The sequence below is a fragment of the Netta rufina genome (assembly GCF_964035555.1).
Source record: "Netta rufina genome assembly, chromosome: 3".
Classification (NCBI taxonomy): domain Eukaryota; kingdom Metazoa; phylum Chordata; class Aves; order Anseriformes; family Anatidae; genus Netta; species Netta rufina.
In genome coordinates this window covers 69,440,580-69,456,379 of record NC_140125.1, presented here as the reverse complement: position 1 = coordinate 69,456,379, position 15,800 = coordinate 69,440,580, and the positions used below count along the sequence as shown (strand labels likewise).

Here is a 15,800-nt window from a genome sequence, read left to right as displayed (position 1 = left end):
AAAGACTTTTACAAATTTTAATTTTTCTATTATTTTTCTGAGGAAACCTAATATTGACCTGATCTATAGCATTCTTCAAGTACCACAGTGCTTTCCTGCACCTGCCATATAAAGCTACTAACGTGAATATTAAAGAATGGAATTAATAATCTGAATAGAAAAAAGCAAACTCCTTCCTACATAAGATGAAAGCAGATAGCTAAATCGAATGATATGCAAAAGTAATTAGTACAGAACACTTTATGTTAATGAAGAAGCTGAACTTGTTAGGTCATCTTAATTATAAATGCTAACTTCTGACTCGAGGCATAAAACACTGTGGAAGATTAATAGCTGTACAGTAGAAGAATTCTGAACTTCCATCACTATGCATGTTCTACTTTGCTTGGTCTGAATGATGACTGTCATATATAAATGCAGGAGTGCGTTTATGCTGTTCTATTGTGGTTTTGGTTTGGTTTGGTTTGGTTTCTTCTTTCTCAGTGTATGCCACTTTGACTGACTTGATGTTGAGTCAGGTATACCAAGGCAAATTTTCTTGAAAATTGTGCATTATTCCTCTGTTCTACAGAATATTCTTTTATTAATACAGCATAGATGACAGCACTGTTTGAATTTAACAAAAATACTCAGTAATCATTACTAAGATTTTTTTTCTTTCTGTCTTGCAGGAAAATCTAAAATCCAATTTTTTCTCCAGGCTAAATCAGAATGAACCCTTGCAAAACCAAAACTTTTTATGAAATAAAACCTAGTTACATAAAATACATATTTTTATTTAATTCTTATTTTTTAGACTTACACTATAAATTCATTTTTCTAGAAGAAAAAATATATTTTTATTCCAAGTCAACGATTCCCTCTGTTTCAGACTAGTTTCAGTCTCTCTGCTTCTGAATTGCAATCTGCAGTGTTGAAATACTTTCAAGACCACAGAAGCACAAGTCTACATACATTAATCTATCATCATACTTTTGCACACACCCACATAAACACACTAAAAATCAACCCATTTGTAAAGTCTGAGAGGACAAAGAGTAGGGAGTGTCCCTGTCCAAGTCAGAGAGCTGGAACCAAATGATCCTTAAGGTCCCTTCCAATTCAACTCATTGATCATATGATTCTGTGATCATACAAAAACAATAATCAGAGCATTTTTAAATTCAAGACCGCTGAGATACTCAGAAAAAAAAATTACAGATTACAGAAAATAATATAATCTTTTAACTGGTTTATTAAGCTAAACCACATGTGCACATGTATTTATGCTATATGTATGATAGAGGTACAAATATAGCAAAAGGATAAGAAAGAACCACTTTGATTTTCATTGGACCAAATAATAAATATGAAAGAACTATCAAAAGTATAAATGAAATCTCTTAATATTTTAGTCATGATATAAAAGCCACTTCAATAAAAGAAAATCACTGAACCTTCCACAGGATTTCTATGTATCATATTAAAATCATCATATTCACACAGTTCTACTGTGTGAAAGTCACCAACTTAGACCTTACTAGAAACCATGCATATTTGATTCTTATGAATAAACAAGCAAACCTTTTATCACAAGAAGCTTGTGTAAAGAAAATATGTATATATTCTGACACAACACATTCAAATTCTGAATATTTACTGAAATACTTCCAGACTCGCCTGAGAAACATAAAGAACAAAGCTGGTTCTTCTGTGGTTACTGTCCTACATCACAGAACAGATTTACAGAATTATTATTTATTAAATAATAGAATGTTTAAATATTTTATCATTTATTAAGCAGGTGATTTTTTTTTTCCAAAGCCCACACAAAGGAAGTTCAGAAACCCAATAACTAGAGTGTAATGTGCTGGAAATTTTGTTTGTTGCCACTAATCTTTTCAGGTATGCTAAAGCATCACCTTTCCCAGACCTGTCCTGAGCATCAGCCTGGAAACAAAGGAAAAACTGCCCTAATTGAAATCAATAGGCTCCATACTTGGAACTATAACTTGGAATCTTATAAAGTTATAAGATGAAATTTTATACCCCCTTTTCATCATGTTGGTATACTACAGGTCAGATTATGAGGAAAATAACATCCTAATAAGAGATTTACATATGTCTGTGGAAAACAGCTTTAAAACAGAAAAAAAAAAAAAAAAAGACGGAACTCTATGAATTACAAATAGCAAAATGTTGCAATAAATATGATTAAATGTCAGAGTTAAATTCACAGTTCCAACTCTGGCAAGATGGCTACACTGATTTGCATATAGTAGAAAAGTGGAAGAAGGACACAACACAACCAACTGAGCTTATAAACTTTGTGATCCAAAACTGCCTGGTTTTACACCTCTGGAAACTAATCAGATTTGCCTGAGGTCTCTACTCAGAGAAATACAAACCTTAGTTTTTCATTTGGCAAACTGGAGTTTCAGGTGTTTAAACATCTTGTTAAATGGCATCTAGCTAGTTGGCACAAGCTAAATTAACCCATTAAAAACCAGCAGGTTTTTGCTACTATTTTACTGAATAAGCTGTCATCAACCTCTGAAAATAAAACTTTTCTATTTTGGCCCATATCATTTACATACAGTATTCCTCAGCAGCAATTAGTGCAGCACCTTTAATTCCTCAGTGCATTTCTGACTTTAAATACACATTAACCACAGTGCAATGTCAGTCAAATTTGACAAACCTAAGAACTATTGACAGTAAATCAATAAAATGACTTATTTTATTCTACTGAGCACAGGAAGAACTTTGTGCAACAGTGTCATGACATAAATTACTTTTATGTCTTCTATAGACATTTATTTTAAAACTTACATCTTGTGTATGCCTTTTCTGTATCTAAAAGCTAGATTATAAAAGCTCTTTAAGTACCTAAAATTTATCAAAATTATTAGGCCTTTAAGTAACCTTTAAATGCTATCTGCATTTCTCAGGTGTCTAAAACCCAGGCAATCAAACTGCATTTAGATGCTTCATCTCCATAAACATTTCCTCTAAAATATTCACAACATTCTGTGTGAATACTTGGTTTTTGTGGTTACTACAGAAACCACTTAGAAGTACAAAGAGGGTTCCAGAAAATAATCCTGTATGCTTTTCATGCACTTATTTATCCTCTTCTGTCTGGAAAGTAATGTTGTAACGTATCGTCTTATGCAGTACACTAGCTATAATAAGCTTCTGCCTTACACCAGAATCTTTTCTGAGAGTGACACTTTCTTTAGAGCACCACAAGATGAAAAACATGTGATTGGCCCACAGAACTCTATTCCAATCTTTATTGCTGTGTGGCTTTTTTGACCATGACCCCATGGTAATACAACTATTGTTTGCACTCAAACCATCCAAAGGTCAATTACATCTGTGATCAAAGCATAAAATATACAACTCCAGTGAGCGAGATGAACTGCTAAAATTTTTATGTTGAAAAGGGTAAAAGTCAAATTAAGGAGTTAATGCAAAATGGAAGCATGAAGCAATGACTTCAAAGCATCAGCTCTATATGAACTACATGTATTCTTCAAACATTTCTAAAATATTGGCATGTTCATTTGCTTATTTGAAATTATTTAGAGAAATTAACAATGAAACTTTACAGATCCCATCATACAATACTTCAGAAGTGCAACACAATGAAACTATTGCATAAGTTAATTTTTAAAATGTTTCCAATTTTCATTTTCAGTACACTATTAATAACAATAAAATAAAATATTTTTGTTTTAAAAGTTAATTTTCTAAAAAAAAAGACAAAAAGAAAATTAACTTTTAAAAACTCATATCAAGTGTAATTTAGTAGCAATATCCATTAAATCTTTATATGTTATCAACAGAAAAAAAACATTCACAAGATTACTTATGTTACATGACTCATCTAACACAATCTAAACAACTGTTATATAAATCTGATATCAATCTTCAAGGAACAGAGCCTAGCATTTTTTCAAATATGAAATATTTGAATCTGAAAAGGCTTCTAAAAATCTAAAGAGCAGTAGAACTCTGTCAGCAAAGGTGTTACACATCACCCCTGATCCAGACGAAGTGGAAAATTAGATAAATACATTGCAATAACTTCTAATAAATTTGAAAATTAAATTGGTCCGAATGCAGGATATGTTTTCAAATAAATCCTTCCTTACCACTATAATATTAGATTTAATTTTAACTAATGAACAGAAAGCCACTTAAAACCCAGCAATGAAAGTTTACTTGCATGAAGGTGATTTTGATTTTCAGTAACTAAAGAGACCAGAATAATGGCAATGGAAGGGAAAAAATATATATATATATATCATACTATTTACATTAATGTGCAGAAACTGGACATTGTGCAGAAACTAGAAAGATTAAATTCTTTATACTTTCCATTTAAAAAAAGTAAATAAATAAAAAAGGATTATGCAGAAGGGAAATAATAAAAATTTCATTTACTAAAAAAGTAAACATCATTATGAAAGAAATATCTAAATGAATAAAATAATTAAATATTGAGGAGACATTGTGATTTAGCTTGATTTTTGTTGGGATTTGACATGATGCCACACTACTTTTGCCAAGAAGGGAAATACAGACTGGATTAATACATTTACAATGTGGTATTATCATTTAGAAAAATACAGTATGTGTGATTTTTTAATAAAGTTAATATGCTATGTTTTCAGTCTACAGAATATTAAAACAAACACCCCAGCAACTGTTTGAATAAAGATTAAAGTAATATTTGGCCTCATGCCTCTAAACAATTTTAGTCACAGAAATGAATTTTTTCCTTTGACAGGAACACTAAACAGTGATATTCATACCGTCATAAATCCATCCAGCAAACCTGAATCAGGTTTAGGAGGTGCTTGCAATCTCTCCATAGACCACTTTTCAATGATAGATGACACCTGGCTATTTTCTGTGTTTAGAATTCTGAATCCTGTCATGTTAACACCGCTATACCGGTAGGGCTCCACATCCAAGGCAAACAGGTCCTGGAGAAAAAAAAAAAAAAAAAGCCTGTTTAGGGTAAGTTCAGTTGCAGAACTATATCTCCTATTAGTCAGAAATGTTCCAGTAGGCATAAATTTTATTAATAATTGCTACAAATACTATTACTAATAATTTCTTCTTTGGCTTACCAAAACATACTTTAAATGATAAAAATAAACAGAACAGTCTCCTTTTATTTTCAGTCACTATGAAACTTTAATATGTTGACCTTTAACCACTAAAATAAGAGTGGGGGATGGGGAGAATGTACATGGCCTTCACACTTCTTGCAGTTTTTGATTATTGTTTACATTTAACCAAAAGCTTTCTTCACATTTATCAATCATACTTCCAAACAGACATATCTTTGATTAGTAATTTCTCTCTACAAGCATAACCTTTGCCAATTGATGTAATTTTAATATACATGTATGTACACGTATGTATATTTACCTCCCTTCAGCACACACAGAGGCAAACATAAATGAATAAAAAGAAGAAAATCAAATTTTGGATCAAGCAACTAAACTCATGATTATTCCAGTCCTTTGATAGAAACCTTAGAAATAAAGTAGACAATAGGAAATTCAGGTAAAAGATCAAGTTTTAATTAGATAAAAAAAAAAAAATAAATAAAATTAAAAAAAAAAAAAAAAAGATTAACAAAACAGTCATGACAACTCTTAGCTGAGCCAAAACAAATTCTCATTTGGTTTACTTCTTATTTTTTGTTTCCTTTTAAGTAAAATTTTGAAGTGATATAATGAGGTGACATAATCACAGACACTACTGTTCCGTAACATATTTTTAGTTTCATTGAACACAGACATTCTCAAAATCATTTAAACTTTGTTTTTAATTTATTTTTATTTTTTTCTTGTTGGCTGTATAATACAGTTTAAATTTCCATTAAATGGTAGTGTTGGGTGTAGTATTTGTCTGAATCCATTTACTTACTAACTAGAACTGAAGAAAATATAATATGTACTATGGAAAACCAGAGTATAATTCATTATTCATTGTTGACACTGAGCCTCCCCAAAATCAAGCAGTCTCTAACCATTTTCAATTATAGCTAGTAATTATAATAACATTTTCCATGACACCTAAGGTGCTACAGGTGCTAAAGTGCTTTTAAGTTATACATATACAAATAACCTAACTCCTGTCCTCTTTCTAAAGAAACAAAATATTCTATTGTGAAGGAAAGACCGACAATAACTATAACTATGTTACATCTTTCCCTTTAAAAGCTCTCTATTTTTGCTGTGAAAAATTTTTGCTGTGAAAAAAACTCACAACCCCAGGTGTAATTATTTATTCCAAACACATTCATGTTTACTCTGGAATATAATAAATGTACAAAACAATATTATATCCATATATTACAGAAACACACAGGTTGGCATATAATGAGCTACAGCATTAGATCCTGAATCAATCATAGGAGAGCATGCAGAAGACTGCTAAAAACACTGTGACTTGAAAATTTATTTGACAGGACTTTCAACATATAAGGTAAGAAGCAATTAATATATCAAAACAACTAATTTCTGATGCATGTTCCAAAGATACATTGGAAAATCAAAATCTATAATCTGTCTGCACACTTTAAAGTATTCTTTGATAATTCCAAATGCATATAATCCCTGTCCATTAAAACAGCTAATGTTCCAATAAGGAAATAAGAATGACAGAAACTCTGTTTTTTAAATATAGCTTTAAGAATAAAAATTAAATGCATGGTATGTATGGACAGCATACCACTCAAAGAAGCAATTTTCACCAACAGCAAAAGACAGAAAACCTAGGATTAATGAGGGAAGTTTCATTTCATGCAACCCTGAATCCATAGGTGATAGCACAATTTAACCTTCTAAAGTAAGAGAGAGACTTGCAAAGGGTATTTTGTCTTTACAGTTCTAATGAGCTTCACAAATTATTTTGTTAAAGTTTTAAACTGTAATACTACAGTCAGTTGTTCTCTCAGGTCTGTCAGTTTGCCAGGCATGCTGTTGAACAATAATTAAACCATTCTGATGAGTTTTCATTGAAAGTAAGAAAACTCAACAGAGAAAACATCATGTACTTACACTCCAATCCAGAGAGACTTTTTTTTCACTTTGTAAGGTAATATAATTAAGGAAAGTGACATCTTTGTTAGATGTCTCCATATGTTTTTATAAGCCACTTACCAGTGTGGTAAAGATATAGTGATAGTATTCTGTCATCATTCCCATAGCTAAAGCCTTAAAAAAATAAACAAAAGATTAATGTTTCTGAGGACACACAATCCATTTTTATCACACTTACATGGTAAATGAAAAGCTGCAGAAGAACACTACTGGGATCAGACTACAGGGTTGGAATTGTACTAAAATTAGGTCAAGCAAGTCATTTCCTAGCAGCTAGAGCAGATTACTGACTATTAAAGGAATTTATGAAGCAGATCTTCTGATAGAAAGAATATTATTAGACTGTTTAGTGCAGTAAATGTGAAAAAGGCTTATAGTTTTACATACTAATGGGTGCATTAAGTTGCCACACAAATTTTGAGTTGATAATATTTTCATTCATTATTGAACCCTCCCCTTAAAAAGAATAACCTGATAGGATATGTTTTTCTGTTTTGATGAACAATATTGTGCATTTAAAACAAGGACCCAAGCTTATGCTTTAGATGTACATTTTTCCAACCATTAAAGAAAATACTCCTGATTCAAAGTTTCACTAGCAGAATACATAGCAACTTAATTTGTCTTTCTAACTTTGCATTATCAAATAGTTACTGATCATTTTAAAACTTCATACTTTTTCATTAACAGTATAAGAATAAATATTTGTAGATATGCTTTTAAAGTAATGAGCAAGGGATGTCTCATCACTATTCATTACAGACAGTTTCACCCAAAAAGCAGACACAGGTAAACAATATCTTCTTACTCTGCTTAAAAGCAACAATAGTCTAGTATGATTTATGAAAGCATTTAAGTACCTATAGTAATTTTTACTTAATTTTAGCACTGTAAAATATATATGTATATATACAAACAATAAGGAATATTCTCTTCTCTCCGCAGAATTACAAACAGAATTCTTTGCCAAGTTTCTACCAGTTATACCTCCTCAAATGCACTGATGGCAATAATTATACAATTGTCACAATAGCAGAATTTGTATACAAAAGAATTATTGGTTTTGAAGGCAGTGAGAGCTTTTTTACTTGCAACATTGTCTGAGAAAATGACTAGTTTGTATGTTCTTTTTCAAATAAAAGTGAAAAGCTAAAACAAATTTGAAAAGGCAGCTGCAGATCAGATTTTTTTTTTTATCTTTGACAAGATTGGAAAAGTGTTGTTACAGTTTTTGCCAAAGGATGTCTTTACCTGTATATAGAACTGTAGTATAGTCTACCAACAGCAATTTAAATTCTGCTTAACACAGGAAAACCATTATCTCATGAGAAATATTACAACTTCATTAGAAGCCATATAACACCAAACACAGCTAGCTTTAAAAAAAAAAAAAAATGTAAAAAAAAAATATATATTTTTTTAAATCAAGCTAAGGTATCTTTTTCCCTATATTTAAAACACTTGTACATTTAATACAAGGACTCAAGCTTATGCTTTAGATGTACATTATTCCAACCGTGAAAGAAAATACTCCTGATTCAAAGTTTCACTAGCAGAATACATAGCAACTTCTGTACCTTATCTGCTTATAAGGGGACTTTCATTCTCCAAACAATCTCTCCATAAGAATATTCATTATTTTGTGTTCTGGTATAGTCTCCTTTCCAAGTTTTTTCTCTCACTTTCCTCACTTTTCAAAAGACATCAATCCTTTTTCGTCTTGAAAACATTGTCAATGCTCTGCCTTCATTATTCCAGTGCTTCCACTAACTATTTAAATATTGTCTTCCTTCCCTGTTTCCCCGGAGATGCAGTTACCCCTGAGATTTGCCTTGATTTAATTATGTGGTCTGAATGGTGGGAATTTCTCTTGCATTCCATAATGTATTTTTGGCCAAAAAACAGTAATTGTCTTTTCACTGGCCTCTCAAAGTACTGTGTTGTTGTTTGTTTTTTTCTATATTTCCAACCTGTTTTTATTCCAGCCAACTTCACTCTTAATCCTTCCAATCCCTCCCAAAATTAAATCCCTTGTCATGTCTCCCCAAGTTCTTCCTTCCATTTCTCCCACAAAATTTGCTTAATTCATGGTTTTCAAATGAATCTTTATATAAATAAAGACCTTTTTTATATATTAACATTTTTAGTAAACAACCATACACAGTGCTTTTGGAATTATATCTCTAAATAACAAATTGTCTTAACATACTTTTTGTCAATTTTGATAGCAGGAGCTCATACTCAGCTCCAGAATTACCAATTTTAGGCATACTTAAAACATTGCAATATTGGTGCTGGATGGAAAATTAGACTACAGATTACAGTAAAAGATTACAGAAATTGTAAAAAGATCTAAACACTCATGAAAGAATTGTTCATTTAACTTCTTTCTATAACCTTTAGGGTGAAAGGAGAGGCTTGATAAAAACAGCTTATAGTTTGATTTAAAGAAATTTAATGCTCATTGTTGAGTCTTGGGACATGATTAATTACAGAATGCATTTTATTTTCTCCCTCATTCCTATAATATTTTTTATTTTCTTCTCCTATTTTTTTCACAATGTTTTATTTTTTGAAAGAAAAATCTCTTTTCATCTGAAAAGGACTAGGTGCAGTATAAATAACATACATTGATGGAGTTATTTTTAGTACTGGAGCTTTGTAATGCCTTTAATACGTATTTTCCATCTGCACTTTTAAGATGTTAAAATAATTAAACATACATTTAATGATTTGGATGAAACGAATTAATTAGGCTGGCTTATGTTAAGTGAAGAGCAAAAACCACCAGCAGATGTGGTGACTAGGAATTAATAGGAGTATTTTAATCAATGCATAATAAAGTAACAAATGATAGTATGCATGTATGTTTACTATTATGTTTAATTGTACCCAAAACAGTACCCCAAAGTACCTTTAAATGAATTTATTTTTTTTCAAATCTTAGAGGTTGTATTTAGTATTTACTTGGTTTTTCAAACTAAATTATTCAGTATGACAGCAAACACAATATAAACAATATTAAAGTCACTAAAAGCTGTGCATTAGAAATGTACAATATTATTTTGTTTTAGGTATTTTTCTTGTCATTACTGCAAATTATAACTCAATTAAGAAATATAAAAAAAAAAAAAAGGGGGAAAGAAAAACAGCATCTGAGGAATTTCCAGTCTTTGGAACTCACTCACAAAGCTAAAGGAGATACGCAAAGGCATGCGTTTTTGCACACTTCAGGGTTACAGTAAGCTTTTTTTATGAGCTACATCCTTCGTATACCACTGTATACCTTTCCTTGGAAGACACCACTGGATTCTGATTCTGCAATATAAAGACTGTAAGTATTTGGTATTCTGCTGTATCTTGCTTACTCATCTTACTTGTATGCAACACAGCTAACACTATGCAACACAACTAACACTTGAAAGCACCTATCCAAATGTATTCAGATTCTTTACAGTCCTTATAGTAATGTAGGAGAATATGGTTCTAAAAATATCTGTTAGTTTTATCCTTTCAGTGGATCACAATGTGTTCATTTGGTAATATACTATTCAAATATCACTACCTGATGCCCACAACTTAGAAGCTTCAACTGAAAAAAAAAAAAAAAAAAAAAAGGAAAAAAGAAAAAAAAAAAAGCCATTTTACAAAAAAAAAAAAAAAAAAAAACTCTAAACAAGCATTTAAAACCAATTAATAAAATGGTTTTAATCAATTCCCCAACTCTTCATAGTTGTAACACTGACACATCTTCTGATGTGTCTTTCCTCTGTGAAATGCATTGTAAAATACCTTTCCCCCACACATGGAACAATCAATCTGTATCTTTAAAAAGAAAAAAAAAAAAATATATATATATATATATATATATATATATATATATATATATATATATAATGAAAGCAGCTACCATTAGAGTCACCAATAAAATTATCTCTGAAAGCCTTGGCTGACTTTCAGCTAGGCCTCAGTAAAACTAACATGCACTTCTACTGCTTGTTAAATGCCACTAAGACTAGATAATATTTGTATGTATTAGGGATGAAGATTAGGCTATCTAAAGCAAAATGAGGATTACCTGTTTTAAGATGCCTGCTGCCATTTCATGGCTGCAGTCAAAGATTACATGGAATTCCTTGCCTCTTTTCATCTCCTTTAGCAATGGCTTTGCATCTTTCGTGTCAGCTGGTAACTGACGGATTTTTAGTCTCAGGTTGTACCGTGACGGAGCCTTGATGAGCTCTTGTAATCGAATAAGGCCTTAAAGAAAATAGAGGAGTCAAAGGAAAAGAAAATTATCAAAACAAGAACCTGATTTGCTAGCAGGACAACTTACTACAAACATTTGAAATTTTCTGATTTTCTCTCCCTTCTCAGTATGCTGCCACTGATACACAGAAAAGTATTAGAAAAAAAAAAAAAAAAAAAAAAAAAAGTCTCTGTACTCTTAGTACATTCTTATCACACATCTTTCTTCTGCCTTAATATTAACAGACAGTAAGCAGCCTCAGTTAGGATTACATTACAAAAGACAAATCTTCCTTCATGGAATTATGATATTCCTCTTCAAAGAATGTATATAATTATTTTACTTCAGTTCAAGTGATATCTCAGACTAAGAATTTGTAATCTGAGTAGGCAGTCTCCTAACTAATCTATCAGATTCACATACTAAATTGTGGATCACTTCAGCATTGTAGAACATTCTTGGATAATCTGTATGATAGTACTAACTGAATTTTTCTGTTTTGTATATACACGTAACAAAATACATATGCAGCAGAAAAGACAATGACTAAATGACTTATGTCATTGCATTCCTCTTCAATACTTCACAATCCTATTTTGAATTACTTAACTTTTACAATGGAAGTAGATGCAGAAACATTTTTCCAAAAATATTGCTGTTCATAGCAGCACAACAGCGCATGGCATTGTGTACATATCATTGACTGGTCTGTGACCAACAGTGCATATTAAGTTGTTGAACTGTCTTAGAATGACAGGGTAAAGACTGCCTCCTACAAAGCAGCAGTTTATTTTAACACTAGCAGAACAGATGTATTGTGCTGTGCTAACTTCCTTCTTGCATTAGAGGATGCTATATTTACTGGCAGTAACAAGGCTCACCGTTACATTTCCTGAACACATATAATAGACTGAACTGCGAAAAAATTGCATCTCTGCTTAGGATTTAATTTACAGAAGGGTCATGGCCTAAATTAAGTGTTTCTAAAATTTGAAATAGCTCACTTCACTTCATCAAAAATATTAATATAAATTTCTTATTATTATTTACTTATCATAAGCACATTGCATAAAAATATAAATATAGTATTTTATCTCTACATATTCTCCCTGGTTATGACTGGATGTCAAAGTTGATGTCAAGACATCAACTGTCTGGATTTCAGGAAAATATGTAATGTAACTTGGAAGCATTAAAAGAAATTTTTATAACCTCTTCTATACAGAAGATTTACTTCTGTTTTGTATATAGTCTTTTTCCAACATATAGTGTTTGTTTAACAACATAACGTTGAGAGATTTTAACAACAAAATACTTCTGTGATGTTTTGTTATGATACTTTTAGATTGTAAAAATCACAGCTTTAATCATTTCCAGCAGAATCAGGCCAGTAGAGAATGATAAGATAATGAAGATAATGTCAGTCACCTCTGTTTAATCATCCCTCCTTTTTTTGACCCTGCAAAAGATCCACATTACTTCTCAATGCTGAAATTAACAGGAACAGAAATTATAGCTTACTATACAATATCTCATATTCATCACATTTTTTGGTAACACTCCTAACACACACACATACACATACACACATTGTTCAAACTGAGACAACTGTTACTGATAGCTAAATTATCTTTCAAATTTCCATCTTCTATGAAACACTTCTATACGATCTTCATTACTTCAAGTATTGTGAAAAAATAAATCCAGTAAGACAGTATGTGCTGATTATCTTTCTTATAAAGTTATGATGTGAAATAACAATAGTGTTTTTTCTACAAAACAGTATGTCAAAATTTTAAGGTTAGAGCAAAATATTTTCGCTCAAGAAGGGATAAAAAAAATAATTCCATATGTTCCAGATTATTTTAATTGTTGGCTACAAAAAGCCAACTGGAAAATTTGTAACAAAAATAATTTTGACTCATATTGCGTTATATTTGGTATGTCTAATTTCAGATTTGTCTGGCTTTACTTTATTTTGTTTGTCCTGCTTTGAAAATGAAATAAAATCCAACAATAAAAAAAATCACAGAATTTTCTTATTGGCTATCTCTAGCAGAGATCCTGAGGGCAGAACAGATATGGAAACTGAAGTACTTTATCACGACTAGAACTGGTACATGCTTGCTAAGACAAAAAGAAGTAATAGCTAGAATGTATGTGACCTCTGAGAAAATGGCAGTTATGAGCCCACACGGTTGTGAAAATAGTACTTTTAGTAACTATAATTCAAATAAAAAAAACTTGCCATATTTACCTCAAATGTCCTCAAATGGTATTACAGAAAATGAATTAATGTATTTAATGGAAGCTTATTTGGGTTTAATACTTGATTTCTAAATGACCTTGAATAAATACACTTAAAAGCCATCTTGAGGAGGTGTTTTTTTCTTTAGCTGAAAAGCTTATCCATCTATAACACATTACCTTCATTTTATGATGACCTAGAAAAACTGTTTGAAAGTAAAACTTTGACAAACAAAATCTAGCATATGCCACTGTCCTTATTAAGATTAAAGACAATAACATGCCAAAAAAAAAACACTTAGGATTGTCCCCAAGCCTTTCCCAGTTCCTTGAGACTAAGAAAAATAAATAAACCGGATTGTTCCATTTTCTATACTGTTTTCCCTCAAAAAATAAGATCTATGGAATGTACAGAAAATTTGAAAAATATCTGAAAAATAAATATTAGTTGCCAAAATATGCTAAGAGTGATTGAAGACAGGAGATTCAGAAGTGCATCACTGCTTGAGTCTTAAATTGAAGCAGTGATTATAAAATATGCAGCTGTCCAAAATGAGGAAAACTTCAAACTGCATCTCAACCACACAGTTGTTGGATAACAGCATGATGAATTTTTCCTCAGGATCTCTGCAATCTGAAATACATTCGTCTTTTTTTGTGTGTATGTGTGGTGTTTTTTGTTGTTGTTGTTTTTTGTTTTCCCCAAATGAATCAAATTTTATTTCTTTCAGGAGGCCAGGAACAAATAAAGTATTGTAGACTACTCTTAAGTGCACTGTTATCAAAATCTGCAGCTGGAGTTGCTTACTGGAAGACAAACAGACACTTGTTATTATGATGGTTACGGCAACTATCTTAGAGAGGAAACACCTGGGCGTTAGTCCTTGTTCTCATATTTCTATGCTGAATCTCTTTTCAACAGCAAAGAAGTTGCTGTTGAAAAGTAGCTTTAAATAGTGTTGTGTTTTTTTTTATGAAAAAAAAAAAAAAAAAAAAAAGTAGCTTTATTCCATGATGCAGCTATCTGGAATCAGAACAACTCCAGAACAAAACTTATGTTTATGGAAACAACTATGAAATTGTATAAGTTACTGAAGTGATTCATTAAGTTTAAGTTTTCTATACAAGTAGCAAATGCAGTGTTTTTCATACACCAACATTTAAAAGGAAATTTGATTGTTCTTTCTTGACTGCAAACTGTTCCTTTAGAGTATTGTTTATTTAGAAGGGCAAAATGCCTAACTTGTATGTCTTACTTGTACTTGAAGGTGTTATTTTGCTCAAGTTGAAGACAGGAGAAACAGTTAAGATTGTCAAGAAAAGTTAAAATGGGATGGAAAGAAGGGGAAAAGGGCATCTAGTTTTCTCTGTTGTAAGCCCATAGGTTCCAAAATTTTAACAAACAAATGTAGGACATTCTAAACTGACAGATCCCTTGATTTTCCCCATTTCTTGCACCAATGCAATTGCTACCTTTTAGAACTTTGGTCTTTTACTGTAAGGCCCAAGGTTTCTTACAGAATGGCGAGAATTTTTTTTACGGCTTACAATATTCCTGTGAATTTAACATATACTGTATGGCTGACAGAGACTGCTGCAGGTGAGAGTCAACGCTTCAAATAATTTCTTCCAAACTACCTTTGTTGTATTTCAGAGCATTACCCACGATGGAGAGCCAAGAGCACACCACTTCATGTTCTCCTCAAGACCCTAACTGGACAGTTCAAGAATAAAATAAGTCCTCCTCTTCATAGGTCTTGCCATGATCAGGCTTCCCCAGAGGAAGAAAAAAATCCCATCAAAATTTAAAACACATGACTACAGATTTACCAAAGAAATTAAATACGCTCAAGGAGAGCATTCTAATGTATCTGCTTCCTAGATTACCCATGTATCTGAGAGAGAAGTGATGAGCAATAAACAAAGCAACACATTGGGAAAGCAGTACAGAAGTAGCAGAAACTACCAGATAAATGTGAACATCAGAATGGGGGGAAGAAAACCTGCAAATGCACACCTATGTACTTCACTTATCAGACCTCAGTGCTGGAGCAGAACAGGGGTGCATGAAAACACATGAATTAAGTATTTATTTCTTCATAACTGTCAGGACACAAATTGAAACCATTAAACTTTCTCAAAGCATATTTTAAAGATAAAGGAAGTTTGGGACATAGTATTCTTGCTCACAGCTT

General features: G+C 31.6%; 1 protein-coding gene across 1 annotated transcript in view; it reads right to left on the bottom strand.

Annotated features, from left to right (window-relative positions):
- GRIK2 (glutamate ionotropic receptor kainate type subunit 2) overlaps positions 1-15,800 on the bottom strand; it is a gene marked incomplete at both ends in the record, with an annotated part of 394,793 nt that overhangs the window by 231,054 nt on the left and 147,939 nt on the right. The window contains 3 exons of the mRNA XM_084284092.1: positions 4,803-4,976; positions 7,170-7,223; positions 11,188-11,369. Of these exons, the coding sequence (XP_084140218.1) occupies positions 4,803-4,976; positions 7,170-7,223; positions 11,188-11,369 (410 nt within the window). The remainder of the gene's footprint in view (positions 1-4,802; positions 4,977-7,169; positions 7,224-11,187; positions 11,370-15,800) is intronic.